The sequence below is a fragment of the Zalophus californianus genome, chromosome 10 (assembly GCF_009762305.2).
Source record: "Zalophus californianus isolate mZalCal1 chromosome 10, mZalCal1.pri.v2, whole genome shotgun sequence".
In the NCBI taxonomy this organism is placed as follows: domain Eukaryota; kingdom Metazoa; phylum Chordata; class Mammalia; order Carnivora; family Otariidae; genus Zalophus; species Zalophus californianus.
In genome coordinates, this window is record NC_045604.1 from 1,309,537 (window position 1) to 1,329,002 (window position 19,466).

Genomic DNA, 19,466 nt, shown 5'->3' on the forward strand with positions numbered 1-19,466 from the left:
TGCCCAGGGCGATACAGATAATCAACGTGTATGGTAAAGGTGGCGGCCGGGAGCCAGAGTGGGAGCCTTCCTCCCACCTCCACCGGGAGCCTGGTCTGCTCCTCCGGTCCTGGTCGCGGCCCTTCCATTGGTTGTCCGGCACAGGGCCCCATGCTCACACGAGGGGAGGCAGCCAATCAGCGCGGCTCATCCCCGCCCAGCCGGCTCGCGCTAGATCGCGTCGTCCTGTCCCTCCCGCGGCACGCCGGGAATTGTAGTCCGATGAGGCCTTTCTGTCTGGAGGGAGGGGAGCTCGGGAACTACCGGACCCAGAGGGCCGCGCGCCGAGCGGAGCGGCCTTCAGGAGTTCCCTGCTAAGACTGGACCGAGAGTCGGCGTCCAGGAGCAGGTGAGAGAGGTCTCCGGCTGGGACTGGGGCCGCGATAGGAGCCTCAGCCTCACTTCGGTGGTAGTACTGCGGAGCACGGGAGCCCCCCCCGCCCCGCATTGGGGGCCGGTGTGCCCGACCGGCTGGTCCTCCGGCGGTGTGAGCCCGCAGCCTCCCCGGCCGCCCCGTGTTGCTCCGAGGCTGGCGGTGCGGTCCCAGCGCTGCCTGTGAGGCTCGGGACGCCCAGTCCCCGAGCCCGGGACCTCGTGTCCGTGGTGCCCCGGGTGCCGGCGCACTTCTTCTCTTGGGGTATCCCCGAGGCTGCACAGCACTTTCCCCGCCTACCAGGGGAGACCTGGGTTCTAGATTTGGCGCCGGCACTGCCCACGTGTCTTCCTACCTCCTGGAGCCTCAGTTGGCCCTCCGTAAAATAGGGCGCTTTAAGGGTCCTCCCAGGCCTTAGTCCTCAGGTACTTTAGTCTGGACTTTTCCAGCTGTGCTCCAGGACTTGGGGGAAGAAGCCAAGAGAGTAGTGATTCCAGAGGCTCCCTGCAGGAGTTGACGGTAGAAGGGATAAAATTAGGTGGCATTGAGTGATTTTAAGTGCGCACAGTGTTAAGTGCGACCCGTCGACTTTCGGTCAGCCAGGCATACTTTTTGTTCTTTGCATTTACTTCTTTCTGGAAATGCCCTTAGGCTCAGCTCAGCTCAGAAGAGACCCGTGCATTCTGGGCCCAGAGGTAAAAGGGTGGTGGAGGTGATCTGGGGAGCCGCCACCGTGCATCTGCCTTAGGTGCTTGCCCCTGCAGGGAGTGCTCGGTGCCCCCCTCCCTATGCCACTCCCACGATGCCCCTGTCCCGCTGGCTGAGATCTGTGGGGGTCTTCTTGCTGCCAGCCCCCTGCTGGGCGCCCCGGGAGAGGTGGTTGGGTCCCCTACGGCGGCCCTCCCTGGTGCACGGGTGCCCAGTCCTGGGGGCCTGGCACAGTGCCCGCTGCTGGTGCCAAGCGTGGACAGAGGAGCCTCGGTGAGTGTGGTGGGGGTGAGGGGCCTTGGGGAGGGGAGCAGCTGCTCAGGTTTCTGACTTGGCTTTCCTCTCCTCAGAGCACTTTACTCCTCCCTCAAAATGAATGGAGACCAGAAATTGGACCCTTATGCCCAAGCAAAGCAGGATTTCATCCAGCATTTCTCCCAGATTGTCAAGGTGCTGACCGAGGATGGCGTGGGCCACCCTGAGACGGGAGACGCCATTGCCCGGCTTAAGGAGGTGAAGGATTGGTGACTTCAGAGACTGAATCTGAGGTTCATTCTCTATATGTGTGGGATCCAGCTGTGGCTTTTGGGGGACCTTTGACAGTGGGGTGGGAGGAGGGGCAGGCTTTTACCTGAGTGATGCTGGGTCTCCTCTGGAGGGAGCAGGGCCTGAGCAGGGATAATTACTCAGCCCATCAGTCCTGCCTCGTGGTTCAGGTGAGCCACATGGACTGCTTTCTGTGCCTCTGGGGGTGAAGGCCTAAAACCTGCTAAGTCTTTGTTGAGAAACGGGATTAGGTCTCCAGAGGTCCTTAAGTGCTACTTTGTCAGGGAGCTGGGAGGAAGCAGCCTGAGGAGCTTCAGGGGAGGCTGGGCATCACCAGAAACTCTCCTCCAGAGGCACCTGGGTGGATCAGTCAGTTAAGCTTCCGACTCTTGGTTTCGGCTCAGGTCGTGAACTCATGGGTCATGAGATCAAGCCCCGTGATGGACTCTGCTTAAGACTTTGTCTCCCTCTCCCTCTGCCCCTCCCCTGCTAAAATGAAGGAAGAAAGAAAGAAAAAGAAAAGAAACCTCTGCTCCAGGGCAGGAAATTTGGCTGGGATATTTGAGTTGCCTAATTTTTTAAATTATTTTGGGGTATCTAGTAATTCTTCTTATAAATATTGTCTCGTTTGTCTGAGGAGAACCAAGGAAAAGGTTTGCCCGTACGGGGTGGAGATTAAAAGGGAGGTTTTCCCAGTGCATTCGAGCTGGTGGACAGCAGGGCAGCTGAAGGCAAAGGAGAGCTCCCAGCAGGAAGAGATACCACTGGGTCCCCTCCTGAGCTCTCTTCTGGCCAACTTTGGGGACCTTGTCTTTCATGCAGTGAGAGAGGCTTTTCGTTTGCAGGTGGTTGGCCCTGGGGTAGGAGGAGGTGGCTGGGAAGTCTGGGAGAGGTGGGGATGAGGCTGCAACCTGGGAGGGAGAGACCTGAACGTGCCAGCCATTCCCATGGCATGTACAGAGTTTTCCCTGGGTTCAAGCCTATTCTGGGCTTGGGAGCAGATTTTAATGTGCAGTATGGAGCCTTTAGATTTACTGAGGATTGAGGCGCCTGGCTGGCTCAGTCAGTAGAGTGTGCCACTCTCGATCTCAGGGTCATGAGTTCAAGCCCCAAGTTGGGCATGGAGCCTACTTAAAAGAAAAAAATGTACTGAGGAAGACCACGCAGAGAGAGCCTGGGGATGGAGGGGCTCCTCCAGTGGTGCTCCAGGATTTGGGGGAAGAAGCCAAGAGTCACAGTTCCAGAGGTTCCGGGAGGTGGAGTGGGGCCTGAGGAGGTTAAAGCCCAGTCCGGGTTGGAAGCGCGAGAGGGCAGGGAGAGATCTTAGAGTAGGCTCGCTGCGGGACCTGGTGCCTTGTCCGTCTTCCCTTGCCCCCAGGTCTTGGAGTACAACGCGGTTGGAGGCAAGTACCAGCGGGGTTTGACTGTGCTGATAGCATTTCAGGAGCTGGTAGAGCCAAAGAAGCAGGATGCCGATAGTCTCCGGCGGGCCCTGACGGTGGGCTGGTGTGTGGAACTGGTAAGAGGGGCGGGGGAAAGGCAGGAGAAGCAGAGGTTTTACGAGGGTGGGGGTGTCCTGGGGGGGAGGGGAGGGATGAGCTTGAAACGGATTTCTCCCGTGTTTCTCTGCATTAGTAGTCAAGTTTAGACAGTGGTTTGCTCTAAGGGTTAACAAATGTGGGGAACCTCTTTGCCAGTAGGTATGTATCTAGTCTGTAAACTAAGCTGTGGGCCAGGGCCTTGGCACTGGGTATAAAGGAGTCAGCTCTTTCCCCTGAGCAGAGGGCAACTATCAAGAGTGACAGAGTTCTTCTAGAGGATTGTTCTAAAGCAGAGATTGAAAACTTGCAGGCCACCGATAGTTTTTGAAAATGAAGTGCCCTAAATTTAAGAAAGAAGAGATGTCACATAAAAACCCAGGTTTCTAGCATCACTTGGGAAATTGCTAGATCTGTGCCCAGGGTCCCACGCAGCACCAACTGGCTGATGTTGAATCATAGCCCCTTCCGCAAGACGGGGCACGGGCGCTCCTGTGTGGCTCTGTCTCTCTGCTTTGCTCCAGTCCCCATGTGTCCTTGTCTCCCGTACCCAGCTCATTCTCCCCTGAAAGGGGTATGGTTTCCTGGCCTAGCCTAAAAGCTTCACTAGTGACAAGGAGCCTGGATTCCAGGAGGGGAGCCAGGCCCCGAGGTCGGTGGCAGGGAGCTCAGAAGGGAGGGCACTCAGGACCTGGCCTGTGGAAAGGGGCAGCTGCCTCAAGGAAGGGTGTGACATGCCCGGGGTCAGCCACGCTGCCTTCTCAGCCCGGGCAGTGCAGGTGGAGGTGTGTGGCCTGTGGGTGTTGGAAATTCCAGTCTGGAGCTTGTAAGTGAGACGGGGCTGGGGAAGAGGGATTTGCCTCCAAGGAGGTAAAGGGACCGTGGCATCACTGGGGGGACAGGGCCCTGGGGGCCCGAGGAGCCCGTATGCACAGACGCCAGGCAAGGCAGGGAGGCCGGGAGGACCCGGGCAGGGCAGAGGATCAGAGCTATGGGGCCAGGGCGGGGCGCCTGGTCGAATGACGTGTCCTGACTTCCAGCTGCCCCGTGGGTTCACCAGGGACTGCTCACGGATGTTTAAACGTGGCTGCAATGCTGTCATTTCCCCAAGATGCCTTTTGAGCTGTGCACCGTTGTTGTCACTCGGTGACTTTGGTTACGGTGTCTGCTTTCGTCTTCCTCCTGCCTCCCGTCCTTCAGCTCCGTCTGTTTCAGCGTTTACCTCCGAAGAACAAGGGCATTTGCCGGCACAAGCACAATGCCATTGTCACGGCTGTCTGAGTTCACGTGGGCTGCTGCAACAAAATAGCACACACCGGGTAGCTTATAAAGAACAGAAATTTATTTCGTGGACTTCTGGAAGCTGGAAGTCGAAGACTGAGGTCCCAGCATGGCTGGGGGTGAGGGGGCGGGGCTCTTCTGGCTCAGCAGCACCTTCCCGCACAGCCCCTGGTGGTGCAAGGGGCCAGGCCGCTCCACAGCCTCCATCAGGAGGGCCCTGGAGGCCCCACCTCCTCACACCATCGTCTTTAATGGTTAGGATTTCAACATTTGGGGGGACACATTCAGACCATAGCAACAGTAATATTACCTAGTGTATATTCCGGATTTAAGTATTCCTAATTCTCCCCAAAATGTCTGTTCTAAGTTGGCTTTGTTTTGTTTTGTTTTTTAAAGATCTTATTTATTTGACACACAGAGAGCGAGCACAAGCAGTGGGGGAGCGGCAGGCAGAGGGAGGGGGAGAAGCAGGCTCCCCGCCGAGCAGGAGCCCGATGTGGGGCTCGATCCCAGGACCCTGGAATCGTGACCTGAGCCGAAGGCAGACGCTTAACCATCTGAGCCACCCAGGCGCCCTTGTTTTGTTTTTAAACATCTAGGATCCAATCAAGAGTAATGTACCGTATTTGTGGTTCTTCTTCAATCTTTAATCTTTAGAATAGTCCCTCTACCATAATTGACTAATACTGTGGATAGATTTCTCATTTAATGGATCTGGGGTGAGACTCTGACACTGTTTTTTTTTTTTTTTTTTTTTTAAGTTCCCCTAATAAATAGAAAGTGCGTTTGGGTTAAGAACCACTGCTGTGGGGCAGAGGAGGTTGAGGGATACCAGGAACGAAGCTCTTCGGGGACTGTCGTGGTTGAGTGGTGCTGGTTGAAACCAGGTGGGGGAGACAGTGGACCAGTGGCTTTAGTGGAACCAAGTGGACACTCTAATAGTAAAACCCACGCCTCCGGTGCGGACAGCCCAGACCCTGCCCCGTTGTGTGGTCAGAGGTGAAGGTGCAGATGGGTGCCTCCTTCCCCAAGGATGCCCTTGGAGCAAGAGCAGTGACCACCGCGGTCCCTTCCACACTCTGCACGCCAGAGCCGATGGGCAGTGTCGGGTGCTCCAAGCAAGGCAGACCCTCCAGCCTACACACAGAGATCAGGATGGAGTGAAGGTTTAAAACTACATCCTGAAAAGCTGTCTTCAAAGGCTCGGAAGGTGTAGCCTGAATGCAGGAAGTCTCATGGGGTATGTGACAGTGTCTCGCATTCATTAAACAGGCATTTAGGACACACTCGCTCTGGGGCTAGTGCTGTGCTTGGCTCTGGGAATGCCAGGGGGGCAAACGTCCTGGCAGCCTGCTGGGAAAACCGGCACATTCTGGGACTCTGAGGTAGGCCAGCACCTGGAAGAGAGGCCCATGGCTGACGCTGGTGTGGTTACGTGTTTAAGACCCGTGGGGGAGAGTGACCGAGTCGGACTGCATTTCTGTCCTATTGCCTTGCATCTCCAGATGAGCTCCGAGGTGGGGCTCTGTCCTGGGCACTGGCGTGTGTAAGCGGAGCGCCTCAGGGCGACACAGGGACAGCCTCCTTTTATTGCAGAAGTCCCGGAAAGTCACACTGCAGGAAGAAGTCTTAAGTATTCACCGAGGTTCTTGGCAGAAGAAGAGTAGCGGACGCAATGCTTCATCGCCTCCCTGACACCAGGACTGTCTAGGGCTGCTTGTGAGGAGATAGACATCTGAGATCTGCCGGAGTCTTTCATGTTATCGTTGGGAAGCCTGAGCCGGCGAGGTCACATAATTCCCCAAAGTCCCACAGCACAGAACAGAAGCCCTCGCTCTCGCTGGCCTGACTTCCTTCCTAGCTCGGTGATGAGCAACAGTAGCAGCTCTTGCTGGTTGAAGGGGCGCTAGCAAGGAGTCCCGAGGGTCTGATTCCACTGTGCCTTCTCCTAGCTGCAAGCTTTCTTCCTGGTGTCCGACGACATCATGGACTCGTCCCTCACCCGACGGGGGCAGATCTGCTGGTATCAGAAGGTACAGTGGGCGGGAAGGTAGCGGTGGGCACGGGACAGGCCTCAGGGAGCTGGTGCACAGAGCATACCGAGGGCTTGTTTTTCTCCTCGCCCCTGCCAGCCAGGCGTAGGTTTGGATGCCGTCAACGACGCTTTGCTTCTGGAAGCCTGCGTCTACCGCCTGCTGAAGCTCTGCTGTCGGGAGCAGCCCTATTACCTGAGCCTGATTGAGCTTTTCCTGCAGGTGTGCCGAGGGCCGTCGGCCCCGGGGGGTAGCGAGGTTTGCCTGGAAGGGGCAGAGTGGGCCAAGGTGCTGGGCAGGGCGGCGGCAGAGAGGGCTGCCCCGTGTCCTCGAGATGGGAAGGACGGCTGAGGAAGCGCTGTGTCTGTGTGCGTGCGGGCCCCTCACCTCTCTGCCCGTGCTGTGGGCTGTGGGGCCCTGGATTCCAGGGTTTCCTGGCCCCAGAGGAAGCCCAGCTGATGGGCCATCTTCCTCCTCAGAGTTCCTATCAGACCGAGATCGGACAGACCCTGGACCTCATCACAGCCCCACAGGGCAATGTGGATCTTGGCAGGTTCACTGAAAAGAGGTGAGGGACCGGGGAACTGTCTGGCCACTGAGGGCGGGCTCTGCTGGGCACTGCCCTTCTGAGGACCTTACCTTCTCCCCCTGCTCAGGTACAAATCTATTGTCAAGTACAAGACCGCTTTCTACTCATTCTATCTTCCTGTGGCGGCTGCCATGTACATGGTGAGCGAGTCTCCTGCCCCTTGCTGCCCACCGATGGGGCTTTTGCACAGAGGGTACAAAGCGGACAACTTTGGACAGTCTGCTGCCCCCATTATGTGGCCTGTGACCCTGGGCGAGTTACTTAAGGTCTGAGGGTGTCTTCTCAGCCGTACAATGGTGAAGTTCCCTCCTCAGGATTTTTAGGAAGATGAGTGGAGGCAAGGGATATGCAAGTGGTCAGCCCGGCCTCCACCCGGGTCTGGATGGGGGTGGGGGGCAAGTTCACGCTGAGAGGAAGAAGACCGGGTCCAAAGGCAGGCGGTGGGATTCCCCGCCCACCCTGACCGCGCCTCTCCAAGTCCCCCTTTGATCGGGGAAGAAGCTGGAGGAGGCAGACGGCACCGGAAGAGTGAGTCGGGCTGGGCACGGGCCGGCCTCCAGAGCTGACTTCGTCCCTGCTGGCTCACACCCGAGGGCCTCGGTGAAGGAGGTGGGCTGGAGGTCGGACCACCGAGACGTCCGGAAGCCCGAAAGCCAGGGATGTCTGAACGGAGAGGGGAGAGGATTTGGGGGCTCTGTCAGGGCGCCTTGGGAGATGCGGCCAGGAAAGTGAAGGCGCCCCTGGTGTTTGGCTTACAGATCCCCTTTTCACTGTAGGCGGGCATCGATGGGGAGAGAGAGCATGCCAATGCCAAGAAGATCCTGCTGGAGATGGGGGAGTTCTTCCAGATTCAGGTAGGAAGGCACGGGCAGGGAGCGGCCACAACTGCCCTAGGGCCTTGCTGTGGGGTCTCTTCATTTGCCCTCCTCTGCCCCCTTCCCAGGACGATTACCTCGACCTCTTTGGGGACCCCGGTGTGACAGGCAAGATCGGCACGGACATCCAGGACAACAAGTGCAGCTGGCTGGTGGTTCAGTGTCTGCGGCGGGCCTCTCCGGAACAGCGTCAGCTCCTCCAGGTGCCCGGGAGGCCGCGGATCGCGGAGCTCCCAGGAAAGGGCCAGAGCAAGGGCCTTAGCGGGGTGGGGGTGACTCTGCACCCCAGGGGACGTTTGGCAGCATCGGCAGACATTGTCCCGTGCCACAGGGATCTCTAGTGGGTGGAGGCCAGGAAAGCTGCCCGACATGCTCCGATGCGCACTACGGCTTCCCACGGAGAGCCAGCCCCGGGCGGCGGTGGAGGCAGGCAGAGGAAACTGAGGCCTGCGCCAGTATCAGAGCGTGTGCGGCGGGGAGAGGGGAGGTCACGATCGCGGGCACTCCAGGGCCCTTGACACTGGCGGCTGGAAGGTATGGATGCGAGGCGTGCTGGGGAGGGCCAAGCCAATTTCCCCGCCCCCCACCCCTTCCAGGAGAATTACGGGCAGAAGGAGGCGGAGAAGGTGGCCCGGGTGAAGGCGCTGTACGAGGAGCTGAAGCTGCCCGCCGTGTTCACGCAGTATGAGGAAGAGAGCTATGGCCACCTCATGGGTCTCATCGAGCAGTACGCCTCGCCCCTGCCCCCCGCCGTCTTCCTGGCGCTGGCACACAAGATCTACAAGAGGAAAAAGTGACCTAGAGACTGCGCGGGCGGGGAGGGGGACCTCTCAATAAACTGTCGAAGCTTCGTGTGGTTCTGTGCCTGCTTGTGCTAGCCAGGGGCGCAGCGCCGTCCGCAACGGGCAGGGTTGGGGGTGGCCGCGCGGAAGCCGGGGCCTGGGGCTTGCCTTCAGGACCCCTCGGCACCGAAAGCTGCGCGCCGGCCTAGGTGGTGACACGCGCACGACGTCAAGCGGCGGGGGCTGGGCCTGGGCCCCGCCCCGCCCCTGCGTGAAGGGGCGCGGCTGCGCAGCGCCGGCGGGTTGTCCTAGCGCCCCCCCTGCCAGTCGGTGCGGTCCGGCGGGGACCTTGGGAGTCGTGGACGAACCTAGCTGCGGCGCTTGCAGGAGGACCCTGGTGAGGGGGGCTCGGCCATGGGTGTGGATAGACGCTTCGGGGCCCGCCAGGGGGGGCGGGAGAGGGGAACAGTACAATTGCATAGAGGAGGAGTGGGGTGGCGCCTGGGTGACGGAGACAAGCGCGGAGAGAACGGGCAAGCGCGGGGTCCGAGCAGGGGTCGGCTGGCCCACCTGCGCCGCGGACCTGACTCGCTGACGGATGCTCGGTCTTTGGCCCCACGCCCACCCCTCCTGCATTAGCCAGCCAGACGCGCCTCCCCCCACCACCCCGTTTCGGAGCATCTGGGCGGGGCCTCTCTCGGCCCCTTCCTCTGGGAGCGAAGGGCAGGCAGGGGAAGTGGGGAGGGGGGGCGGTGCAGGGCCAGACTGCAGCAGAAAGGATCCGGGGCTCCATTCTAGGCCCCATCCTTTTTCAAGCCCCCGCACCTCCACGGAGATCCAGAGCGCAGCCGCATTCTCTGACCCTCCCCACCCCAGTCCCGGGGGGCTTCCTTCGGCTCCACCTGCAAACACTGCAGTGGAAATTAAGGATCAGTCGATGGACATTTGCGTCTCATTCAAATATTGTCCAAAGCGGCCGGCGCCTTTCATGCGTGCTGCAGCTGTCCGTCACCTCGGTGTCCTTCTGGAGGCCCACGTCCTCTCTGGCTGGGGATCACTCTCCCTGTCTTCCAGGTCTGCAGCTGCGGTTGCCAGGTAGGCGGGTGTGAGAGGCCCGATCCTCCTGATTCTCGAGGCCGCCCCGTCGCCGCCTGCACAATGCTGTCCCCTCAGAGGGCTTTACTCTGCAACCTCAACCACATCCACCTCCAGCATGTCTCCCTGGGCCTGCACCTGTCCCGCCGCCCTGAGCTCCGGGAGGGGCCCTTGAGCACATCCCCTCCCCCCGGGGACACCGGGGGCAAGGAGAGCCGGGGGCCCTGCAGCGGGGCCCTGGTGGACGCCAATTCCAACAGCCCAGCTCTCCCCTGCCGATGCTGCCAGGAGCACGGGCCAGGCTTAGAAAACCGGCAGGACCTAGCACAGGAGGAAGAGGGGGCCGCCTCTCCCTCGGACCCGGGCTGCTCCTCTTCTCTCAGCTCCTGCTCCGATCTTAGTCCCGACGAGTCCCCCATCTCGGTGTACTCGCGGGGCCTCCCTGGCGACGAGGATGTCCACCCTCAGCCCAGCATCATCCCCCTGGAGCAGGGATCCCCACTGGCTTCCGCAGGCCCTGGCGCCTGCTCTCCGGACAGCTTCTGTTGCTCGCCCGATTCCTGCTCCGGAGCATCCTCCCCACCGGGCCCTAGTCTGGACTCCAACTGCAACGCCCTGACCACCTGCCAGGACCCCGCTTCCCCAGGGCTAGAGGAAGAGGACAACGGTGGGGAGCAGGACCTCCCTGCCTCCGAGCTCCCAGAGGCGGATGATGGGAAAGCCGACGCTGGGAAAACCGAGCCCAGTTGGAAAATCAACCCCATTTGGAAAATCGACAGGGAGACAACTGACGCGGGCTGGAAAACCACGGAGAACAATAACTCCGGCTGCACAATCAGTGGGAATACTAACTCTAGCTGGAAAACGGAACCTGGAAAACTCGACTCCAGTTGGAAAAGTAGCACAGGAATAACTGATTGCAGCTCGAAAACAGATGCGGGGAAAACTGATGCGGGGTGGCGGAGTGACGTCAGCGAGGAGCCGGCGTCCCACCGGACAATCACGTCCTTCCACGAGCTGGCCCAGAAGCGCAAGCGGGGCCCGGGGCTGCCCCTGGTGCCGCAGGTCAAGAAAGACCGCAGCGACTGGCTCATCGTCTTCTCGCCCGACAGCGAGCTGCCCCCCAGCGGCTCGCTGGGCGGCTCCCCGGCGCCGCCCCGGGAAGTCACCACCTTCAAGGAGCTCCGCTCCCGGAGCCGGGCCCCGCCCCCGCCGGTGCCGCCGCGGGACCCTCCGGCCGGCTGGGCCTTGGTGCCGCCCCGGCCCCCGCCCCCGCCCGTGCCGCCGCGGAGGAGGAAGAACCGGCCGGGGCTGCAGCCCATCGCCGAGCGGCCGCCCGAGGAGGGCAGGGCGGGCAGCCCCGCGGCCGGCCAGGAGGCCCCCGCCGCCCGGAAGCCCGAGGAGTCGGGCGCACAGTACGGCCGTGCGGGTAAGCGGCCGCGGGGAACTGAGGGGGGGGAGGGGCAGGGAGGGGCCGAGCTGCGGCTTCGCCCCCCCACCCCTGCCCGCCCCGCCCCCTCCGTCTGTGCCGCCCGCCCCCCCTGCCGCCAGCGAGCGCTCCGGGAGGGGGCCCTGGGGGGGGCCGCCGGGCTACGGCACTAACTCTCTGCTCCCTCTTTCTCCGCCCGCCCCGCCTGGCTGCCGCCCCGCCCCCGCCGCCCCGCCCCCGCTGCAGCCGGCCTCCCCCCGCCGCCCGCGCCCCCCGCCCCGCGGTCCGCGGCCGCCGCGCGCCCCCTGCTGGAGGGCGCGGGCGCGGTGGGGACCCCGCTCCCGGCGCGTCCGGCCAGCCCGCCCCGCGCGGGGCTGCGGCAGCTGGGCGCGCCGAGGCCCCCGCAGAAGCAGCTGCTGCCCGTCCGCCTGTCCCCGGTGGGCGCCCACTCGCCCCCGGCTCGGGGGGCCCTGCCCTGCCTGGCCAGCCCCGAGCTGGCACTGCTGCTGTCCCCGCTCTTTCCCAGAAGCAGCACCTTCCCCGCCGCGGTCCCCCCGCCCCGCCAGGTGCCCGTCCCCCCGCTGCCACTGCCGCCGCGCCCGCCGAAGGTCCCCCGCCGGACCAGGAGCCCGCCGCCTCCGCCCAGGCTACGTAAGACGGACCCGGGCTCGCCCGCGGGGGTCGCCCCGCCCCCGCGCCGGACCTCCGCCCCCAGCGTCCTCGGGGGAGGCGGCGCGGCCCCGCCCGCCAGCGGGGGGCATCTGGCCCCGCCACCCGCCGCGGGGCTGGGCCCTGCGCTTCGAGGCCCGGGCGTGGGGGGGCGCGGGCTAAGGGGGTGCCAGCAATTGCACGGTCCGGGGCCTGCGCGGTGCCGGGGCGTGGGGGGCGCTGGGGGCGCTGGGGGCCCGGCCCCCGCCTCGCTCGGGAGGGTGGGGGAGAAGCGGCCGCCGGATCCGGCTGGGCCCACGCCCGCGCCTCCCAGCCTCCCGACCCCAGGGTCGCCTCTCCCTCCGTGTCTCCTCCCATTCCCGTCGGTCTGTCTGTCCATTGGTCCCGGCCCCCCACGTGCTCCCGGGGCTGCCCTCCCTCCACGGGCCCAGCGGGCGGGGCGCGTGCCGTCCCGCCCGGGGCAGACGGGGCGGAGGTAGCCGCGCGGCCCGGGAGGGGGAGGGGACGGCGAGTGCGGGGCGCCCCACCCAGCCCCGGGCCCTGTTCCTGCTCGCTTCCGGCCCGGGGCGCTGCAGGCCCTAGGGCGACCTGTGTGCCAGCCCGGCGTCCTCGGGTCACCCTCGTAAGCGTCTCCGCGTTCTTCCTTCACCCCAGCCCGGAGTTCCTGGTCGTTCGCCGGCGCCCCCGGGGCCCAGCGACGGTGGATGGCAGAAGCCCAGAGCGGGACTGGCCAGCTGCAGGAGCAGAAGAAAGGTAGGGCGCCCGGACTCCTGAGCCCGGCTTCCACCAGGTCACCTGCTGCTGGTTTGGACCCTCGGCTCCGGGGCCGGCCTGCAGGAGCCTGGGTGCCCCGGGGCCCTGGGGTGTGCGCGGGCACGGACGCCGCACAGACGCGCGCTCCGTGCCCGCCCCTCGCAGGGCTCCTGATAGCCGTGAGCGCCTCGGTGGATAAGATCATCTCGCACTTTGGGGCTGCCCGGAACTTGGTTCAGAAGGTGAGGGTGCCGGTGGGGAGGCCCTGGGGCCGCACGAACGGTGGGCGGGGAGGCGGCCGCAGGCGCCTGGGACGTGTCCGTTGTGCCGCCTCCAGGCCCAGTTGGGGGATAGCCGGCTGAGCCCAGATGTGGGACACCTGGTGCTGACCACCCTCTGTCCGGCCTTGCACGCCCTGGTGGCCGACGGGCTGAAGCCCTTCCGGAAGGATCTCATCACTGGGCAGCGCAGGACCAGCCCCTGGAGCGTGGTGGAGGCGTCGGTGAAGCCAGGTGCGGCGCGGGCGGGGGCGCGGGGGCGCGGGGGCCGGGCGGGCCTGGGCCGGGCCTGGGCCGGGCCTGGGCCGGGCTCAAAGCGCGGTGTCCGCAGGCGCCAGCAGCCGCGCGCTGGGGACCCTGTACAGCCAGGTCAGCCGCCTGGCCCCGCTGAGCAGCAGTCGCAGCCGTTTCCACGCCTTCATCCTGGGCCTCCTCAAGTGAGTGGCCGCTCCCCTGGCGCCCCTCCCACGGCCTGGGGGCCACACGGGTGTCACGGGCGGTAGGAGCCCGGTGCTGGTGGCCTTGTCCCTCCTGGAAGCTCGTCCCCCATCCTGCGCCCTCCCGAGCCCGCGCTGTCCTTTCTCTTCTAGCACGAAGCAGTTGGAGCTGTGGTTCTCCAGCCTCCAGGAGGATGCAGGTCAGACGCCGGAGGGCACGGTGGGCTGCCAGGCTAGGAGGGAGGGAGGGAGGGCGCTGTCTCTGCTGCTGGTCCCGGGGAAGCCAGAGTGACCTCGATCTCCGTGTCCACTTGTATTGTTCTGTGCCGTACACATTCGGCGCGTCCCGTTGCCCCACAGCAGGAAAGACCCAGATCGTCCCCGGAACCTCCAGGGCCTGCCTGTCCCCCGCTTCCTCCTCCCCCGCCTCCCTGGCTCTCCTGCCCCAGGGCCCCCTGCGTCCTTTTCCCTTGCCCCCGCAGGAGCGCTAGCTCATCCTTGGGGCCTCGTTGGGTGAGGCTCCAGGCTAGCGCACCCCCACACCATGTTGCTCCGGGGGCTCCCCGACTTCTTGTCGTTCAGTGTCACTCCTCATTGTGCGGGCCCCTGGGCTCCGTCCCCCCAGCTCCCAGCATAGCCGGAGGCTGGGCGGGGGCGGGCGCGGGCGGGGGGTGGCTCATGGCAGCCTGCTCGTCCCCAGGCCTGCTGTCGCTCCTGTACCTGCCCACGGGATTCCTGTCCTTGGCTCGGGGTGGCTGCCCGGCCTTGTCCGCGGAGCTGTTGCTCCTGCTGCAGCCGCTGTCAGTGCTCACCTTCCACCTGGACCTGCTCTTTGAGCACCACCACCACCTGCCCCTGGGCCCGCCCCCCGCCGCTTCAGCCCCGGGCTCGCCCCCCGCCCTGCGGCAGACGGTGCACGCCGTGCTGCACTGGGGGGGGCGGCTGGCCCAGAGCCTTCGGGGGGCTTCCGGGGAGACGCCTCTGGGCCCTTCGGCTCCCGCCGGTGCCCCCACACCAGGCAGCTGGTGGGAGCAGCTGACCCAGGCCTCCCGGGTCTATGCCTCCGGGGGCGCCGAGGGCTTCCCTCTTCCCCGGTGGAGGTCGTGGGGTCCTGGGACGGCGGCTGGAGGCCCACGGGAGAGGCCCGTGCCGGCAGAGGACGCCGCACCGGGCCGAGGCGTGTGGCTGGGGAGGCTGTTTGGAGTGCCCGGGGGCCTCACGGAAACTGACGGAGGAACCGGGAAGTCCAGGTACTGGGGTAGCCGGTCCCCTCCTCAGCACTTCAGTCACCCCTGCTTGGCCTTGCAGGGATTGCTTAGGCCTGAGGTCCGCGGCCTTGGTTGTCCTTTTGCTACGGGAGCCAGCATGACTCGCTCCGTTCGGCCTCTTGGCCCTCAAAGCCAGGAATATTTCCTATCCGGCCTTTGACAAAAAGAAAAACAGTGCTGATTCCCGTCCCCGGGTGTGATCTTCCGTAGGTCCCTCTTGGTGTTGGGTGTCACCACCTCCCTAATCACCTTGAAGGACGCTCAGCAGTGATCCACTCCTGACCTCTTTGGAATCAGGCCCTTCAGCCTCTTCTTGCCTCCAAAGTCCTGGGTCCTTGGGTCCTTCCCTGGAGGTCGGGTGACCTCTGTGACCCCGTGTTCTCTCCAGGAGACCGTCCAGTTGGCTGCCCCCGACAGTGAGTGTGTTGGCTCTGGTGAAGCGGGGGGCCCCTCCCGAGCCTCTCTCGCCTCCTGAGGAGCTTCAGGCCTCCGTCGCCAGCGTGGTGCAGACCCACAGGTGGGGGGTGTATTTCAAGTTTACGGGGGGCAGGGGTGGGTAGTGGCGTGAAAGGCCAGGGGCTGTGAGGTCAGATGGTGCTTGTCCTGTTGTTGGCATGAAGCTGTCGTTTCTGTCTGGACCTGTGTCGTTCCCTGTGCGAGGCGGTGGCCCCGCTCCGTCAGGGCCCTGAGGGAGCAGGAAGCCTCGGGCCAGGCCGGGCAGCGCTTGCCTGGTTCGGCCGCGTCTGCGGGTGTCCCCCGGAGCGGCCTGCTCAGGTTTGACACCGGGGGCCGCTTCTGCTTTGGAGTCTGGCTTCAGCTGGCTGCTCTCAGTCCACTGAGTTAGTTTTCTTGACTTTTCCTTCCTTTGACGGTGTTTTTCAAGTACTACGTGCCCAATATGATGCTGCGGGAGGGAACAGGAGGGCAAATGCCCAGAGCCCGTGCCCTCCTGGAGCTTGTGGCCCAGAGAAGGTTCCAGCGAGCAAATGCGCAGTTACCGTTGTGTGTGGCGGCTACCCTGGGCAGGGAGGTCTGAGTCCTTTGGGGCCAGGTCTGGGGGCTCAGGGAAGGCCCGGTGATGGTGCGGGTGGGGCAGCGAGGCCCGGGTGTGGCAGGTGAGGAACTGTGCCCTGCTCGGGTCTGGGGCGAGGATGTCGGTGGTGGTGACGGGATGCTGGAGGCCTCAGCGGGTCGGTTAAGGAACCGGACTTCAGGGTGGAGGCCCTGGGAGCCCGCGAAGGGGGTCTTCCACCCGGGGATGAAATGCTGGCCTGTGTTTTAGAAGGATCTCTGATCTCAGGGTGGAGGAGGGGCCTGGGGCAGGCAGTCCAGGAGGGATGGGGCGGGGAGAGGGGGCCAGACCCCGTGGTGTGGTCCAGAGAGAGTGAGGGTGGCAGCAGTGGACATGAAGAGGAGAGTGGGCGGAGTGGTGGGGATGTGGGGGGCAAACGAGTTTTGGGGGCCCTGCACGGTCTGCCAGCAGCCCCTGGGGGGAAGGTGGTGTGTTTGCCCCCGAGGGGGCCCAAAGGAGGCCTGGCTGGGAGGGTTCAGATAAGTCGCTTAGTTTGCGTAGGTCGGATTTGAAGGCTCAGAGAACGCGGGTGGGGTCAGATAAGCGGCCGATGCCAGCTTTGGAGCTCGGCAGGGCCCCCGGTGGAACCCACACATCGATGGATGGTCCCCGAGCCTCTGCCGGAGCCCTGTCAGCACTGGCCCCACGCGGTGGGGAAGGCGCGCTGGGGACAGCTGGCTGCCCACCTCGCTCATCCCAGCTTGTGCCTCTGGCTCCCGCAGGGCCGTCCGCGCGCTCTGTGACCACACTGCGGTGGGACCCGACCAGCTCAGCTTCAGGCGCGGGGAGGTGCTGCGAGTGGTCGCCACCGTGGACGAGGACTGGCTCCGCTGTGGGCGGGATGGCGCGGAGGGGCTGGTGCCCGTGGGGTACACCTCTCTGGTCCTCTAGGCCGAGCCCCTGTCCCGTCCGTGTCTCCCTCCTGCGCCCTGGGAATGGAACGGCCCCGGGGCCACGGACCTGTGCACGCCGACGGCCGCAGAAGCGTCTGCCCCGCCACAAAATGACTCTCTCCCCTCCCCATGGCCATGTCTGCGAACGGGAAACCAACTTTCCTTCTTCCCTCTCGTGCCATCTGTAAGGTGAAATCTGCTCTTTTTCGAAATGTGAAAAGGAGCTTCCCTCCATCTCTCTCCTCTTCCCTACCTGCGCAAGGAAACGTCTCCCTTCCCATCTGCACAGCGGAATCCGCGCCCCTCTGCCTCCTTCCTCTGTGAGTGGACTGTGCCAGTACTGCGTGCGCCTCGGATCCCGAGCCTGGAAGGGCCTCGAGTGTCCTTCCTGCGTATGGACTCCCCCGACCCGCGCGCCACCCACGTTGCCTGTATTTATTATGTACTCAAGCTGTGCCGGGTGCTCAAGTCCGGACCCCCCTGGCGGGTGGGTCTGTGGTGTTGGTCTGCCCGCCCCCTCCTTTGTCCCAATAAAGTGTGGGAGCAGAATGTGTGTGTGTCCCTGCGTGTCAGGACAGAGGCTGTGGGGAGGGGAGAGGCCCCCTTCCTACCCCTGCGTCCTTGCCGCTCCCTGGTGGCTGCATCTCAGGAGCACCTCCCTGTTGAGGCGGGGTTGCCTTGTTTGGCAAGATGGATGGGGTAGGAGACCGAGGAAATGGGGGGGTGTGGGGAGGCCCCGGCCTTGCACCTGTGCTCTGAGGTGCTGGGAGGGATGAAGGGGTTACAGAAGTGATACTTTATTTATTTATTTAAAGATTTATTTATTTTTTTTAAAAGATTTTATTTTTTTTTTAAAGATTTTATTTATTTATTTTGAGAGAGAGAATGAGAAGGGAGCACATGAGAGGGGGGAGGGTCAGAGGGAGAAGCAGACTCCCCGCTGAGCAGGGAGCCCGACGCGGGACTCGATCCCGGGACTCCAGGATCATGACCTGAGCCGAAGGCAGTGGCTTAACCAACTGAGCCACCCAGGCGCCCAGAAGTGACACTTTAATGTCACCACTCTGCAGTGATGCAGTTTCAGAAAGCACACTGAAGTGGCCTCTGGCATTTGGTTCGGAGCTGATGAGGCTCAGTCTCGTGGTGCAAGCAGGCGGAGCTCCAAGGATGGGCTGGGCGGTGACAGCCTGCCGGGGAGCCCCCAGGAGGGGAGAAGACAGGAGAGTCGGGGGGAACAGAACCGGAGCTGAATACAGGGGGAAGGACCCTGGAACTTTTCCTCCACCTTCGGCCACTTGGGTCAAGGTGACAACAGGCTGGCAACAGGAGAGCGGAGGGGAGCCGTGCTCAGGAGCAGCCTTGCACACTTCTGCCATTTCCTGACTTCATGCTCCCCATTCCTGGCCAGTTCTTGTTACTCCTCCACTGCTTCGTTAGTTTTGCTATTTGTTTGCCATCTCGCTGTTAGACCGGACATCTCGGGTCCGCTCAGGGATGACGTTTCTCACGCCGGACTCAGAGCCTCCGGGAACCTCTGGCTGCCGCCGTAGGAGTCTGAGCGCTCAAGATGACACAGCTTCTCCAGTTGCTTTTTATTTTTATCATGAAATTATAAAACAGTAAATATGTGGAAGACCACTGTGACTTTGACTTTGGGGCCAGTGTTTCTCACAGTGAGATATGCACAGTGACCCATGATTCCTGTGTGCCGTCACAGCCTCTGGTTCCCGGGACCCTGCCTGCCCTGCCCTGCCTCCTGTCCCCACACACTGGCTTTGACAGGGGGGTCACCCTAACAACTGCGAGGAGCCTGGGACAATATTGCTGGAGCGTCGCTGGGATCTGGTGATATTTGTAGTCACAGCCTGATGGGTCCTCAGGCGTGTGGAGGTGGTAAGACTAACAGGCCTTGCAGAGCATCATGAAATAGACCAAATGTGAATAAGAAATTTAGCATTCTTACATATTACCTAGAACAGCTGTAGTGGATACCAATACTTAAAACATAATTAAGGTTAAAAAACTGAGGAAAAAAAAAAAAACTGCCAGTCAGTTGGTTAAGCGTCTGCCTTCGGCTCAGGTGATGGTCCCAGGGTCCTGGGATCGAGCCCCACATCGGGCTCCCTGCTCAGCGGGAAGCCTGCTTCTCCCTCTGCCTCTGCCTCCCACTCCCCTTGCTTGTGCTCTCTCTCTCTTTCTGACAAATGGATGAATGGAATCTTAAAAAAAAAGAAAAAAAAACCTGCCAATGTGCTACTTTTGCACCCACGACAAGACTTGCCTAACAACAGGAGAGCCTCATGTCCTCGCAGGAGCCGACAGACATCCAGCTCTTGCAGCCAGTTCTTTTTTTTTTTTTTTTTACAGATTTTATTTGTGAGAGAGAGAGAAAGAGAGCACAAGTAGGGGGGAGGGGCAGAGGCAGAGGCAGAGGCAGGCTCCCTGCTGAGCAGGGAGCCCGATTTGGGACTCGATCCCAGGACCCTGGGATCATGACCTGAGCCGAAGGCAGACGCTTAACTGACTGAGCCACCCAGGCGCCCCAGCCGTTTTCTTAAAAACTGATTAAAAATCCAAATTCCAGCATGGGTAACATACAGTGCTATATTAGTTTCTGATGTATAGTGATTCAATAATTCTATACATTACTCTGCTCATCATGGTAAATGGAATCTCACCTGTTACCCCCACCCCCCCCCCCCCACCTCCCCTCTGGAGTTAAGAGTCTGTTTTGGAGTTTGTCTCTTTTTAAATTTCCTTTGTTTCTTAAATTCCACATATGAGTGAAATCATATGGCATTTATCTTT

General features: G+C 62.4%; 2 protein-coding genes across 9 annotated transcripts; both read left to right on the forward strand.

The window, feature by feature from the left end:
* Positions 1-242: 242 nt before the first annotated feature.
* On the forward strand, positions 243-8,832 carry FDPS (farnesyl diphosphate synthase). 5 transcript variants are annotated; one of them, XM_027610484.1, is made up of 11 exons: positions 280-388; positions 1,064-1,393; positions 1,471-1,633; positions 3,045-3,185; positions 6,438-6,518; positions 6,618-6,740; positions 6,998-7,086; positions 7,175-7,247; positions 7,884-7,961; positions 8,051-8,185; positions 8,579-8,832. In XM_027610484.1, exons 2-11 carry the CDS (start codon positions 1,215-1,217, stop codon positions 8,777-8,779), a joined length of 1,263 nt encoding a protein of 420 aa, XP_027466285.1. In that variant the 5' UTR covers positions 280-388; positions 1,064-1,214; the 3' UTR covers positions 8,780-8,832. The 5 variants fall into 5 exon arrangements, with proteins under 5 accessions (XP_027466287.1, XP_027466285.1, XP_027466286.1 ...); XM_027610485.2 differs by having other exon boundaries at positions 308-388; positions 1,064-1,107; XM_027610487.1 differs by having other exon boundaries at positions 366-388; positions 1,064-1,107; positions 1,562-1,633.
* A 113-nt stretch (positions 8,833-8,945) lies between these two features.
* RUSC1 (RUN and SH3 domain containing 1) lies at positions 8,946-17,200 on the forward strand. 4 transcript variants are annotated; one of them, XM_027610475.2, is made up of 10 exons: positions 8,946-9,161; positions 9,738-11,288; positions 12,612-12,710; positions 12,876-12,952; positions 13,048-13,222; positions 13,320-13,425; positions 13,579-13,625; positions 14,126-14,675; positions 15,082-15,210; positions 16,488-17,200. In XM_027610475.2, the coding sequence occupies exons 2-10, from the start codon at positions 9,923-9,925 to the stop codon at positions 16,654-16,656; spliced, it is 2,718 nt and encodes a 905-aa protein (XP_027466276.2). In that variant the 5' UTR covers positions 8,946-9,161; positions 9,738-9,922; the 3' UTR covers positions 16,657-17,200. The 4 variants fall into 4 exon arrangements, with proteins under 4 accessions (XP_027466276.2, XP_027466277.2, XP_035578202.1 ...); XM_027610476.2 differs by having other exon boundaries at positions 9,839-11,288; XM_035722309.1 differs by lacking the exon at positions 8,946-9,161 and adding an exon at positions 11,527-11,939 and having other exon boundaries at positions 9,170-11,274.
* Positions 17,201-19,466: the final 2,266 nt, after the last annotated feature.

What these genes read in the sequence shown, in the direction of transcription:
- FDPS (XM_027610484.1), top strand. Translation starts at nt 1,215, where the DNA reads ATGCCCCTGTCCCGCTGGCTGAGATCTGTGGGGGTCTTCTTGCTGCCA. An exon ending in TGATTGAGCTTTTCCTGCAG is followed by an intron (nt 6,741 to 6,997) that starts GTGTGCCGAGGG and finishes CTTCCTCCTCAG; the next exon opens with AGTTCCTATCAGACCGAGAT. An exon ending in TGGCGGCTGCCATGTACATG is followed by an intron (nt 7,248 to 7,883) that starts GTGAGCGAGTCT and finishes TTTTCACTGTAG; the next exon opens with GCGGGCATCGATGGGGAGAG.
- RUSC1 (XM_035722309.1), top strand. Translation starts at nt 9,923, where the DNA reads ATGCTGTCCCCTCAGAGGGCTTTACTCTGCAACCTCAACCACATCCAC. An exon ending in CAGCCTCCAGGAGGATGCAG is followed by an intron (nt 13,626 to 14,125) that starts GTCAGACGCCGG and finishes GCTCGTCCCCAG; the next exon opens with GCCTGCTGTCGCTCCTGTAC. An exon ending in AGCGTGGTGCAGACCCACAG is followed by an intron (nt 15,211 to 16,487) that starts GTGGGGGGTGTA and finishes TGGCTCCCGCAG; the next exon opens with GGCCGTCCGCGCGCTCTGTG.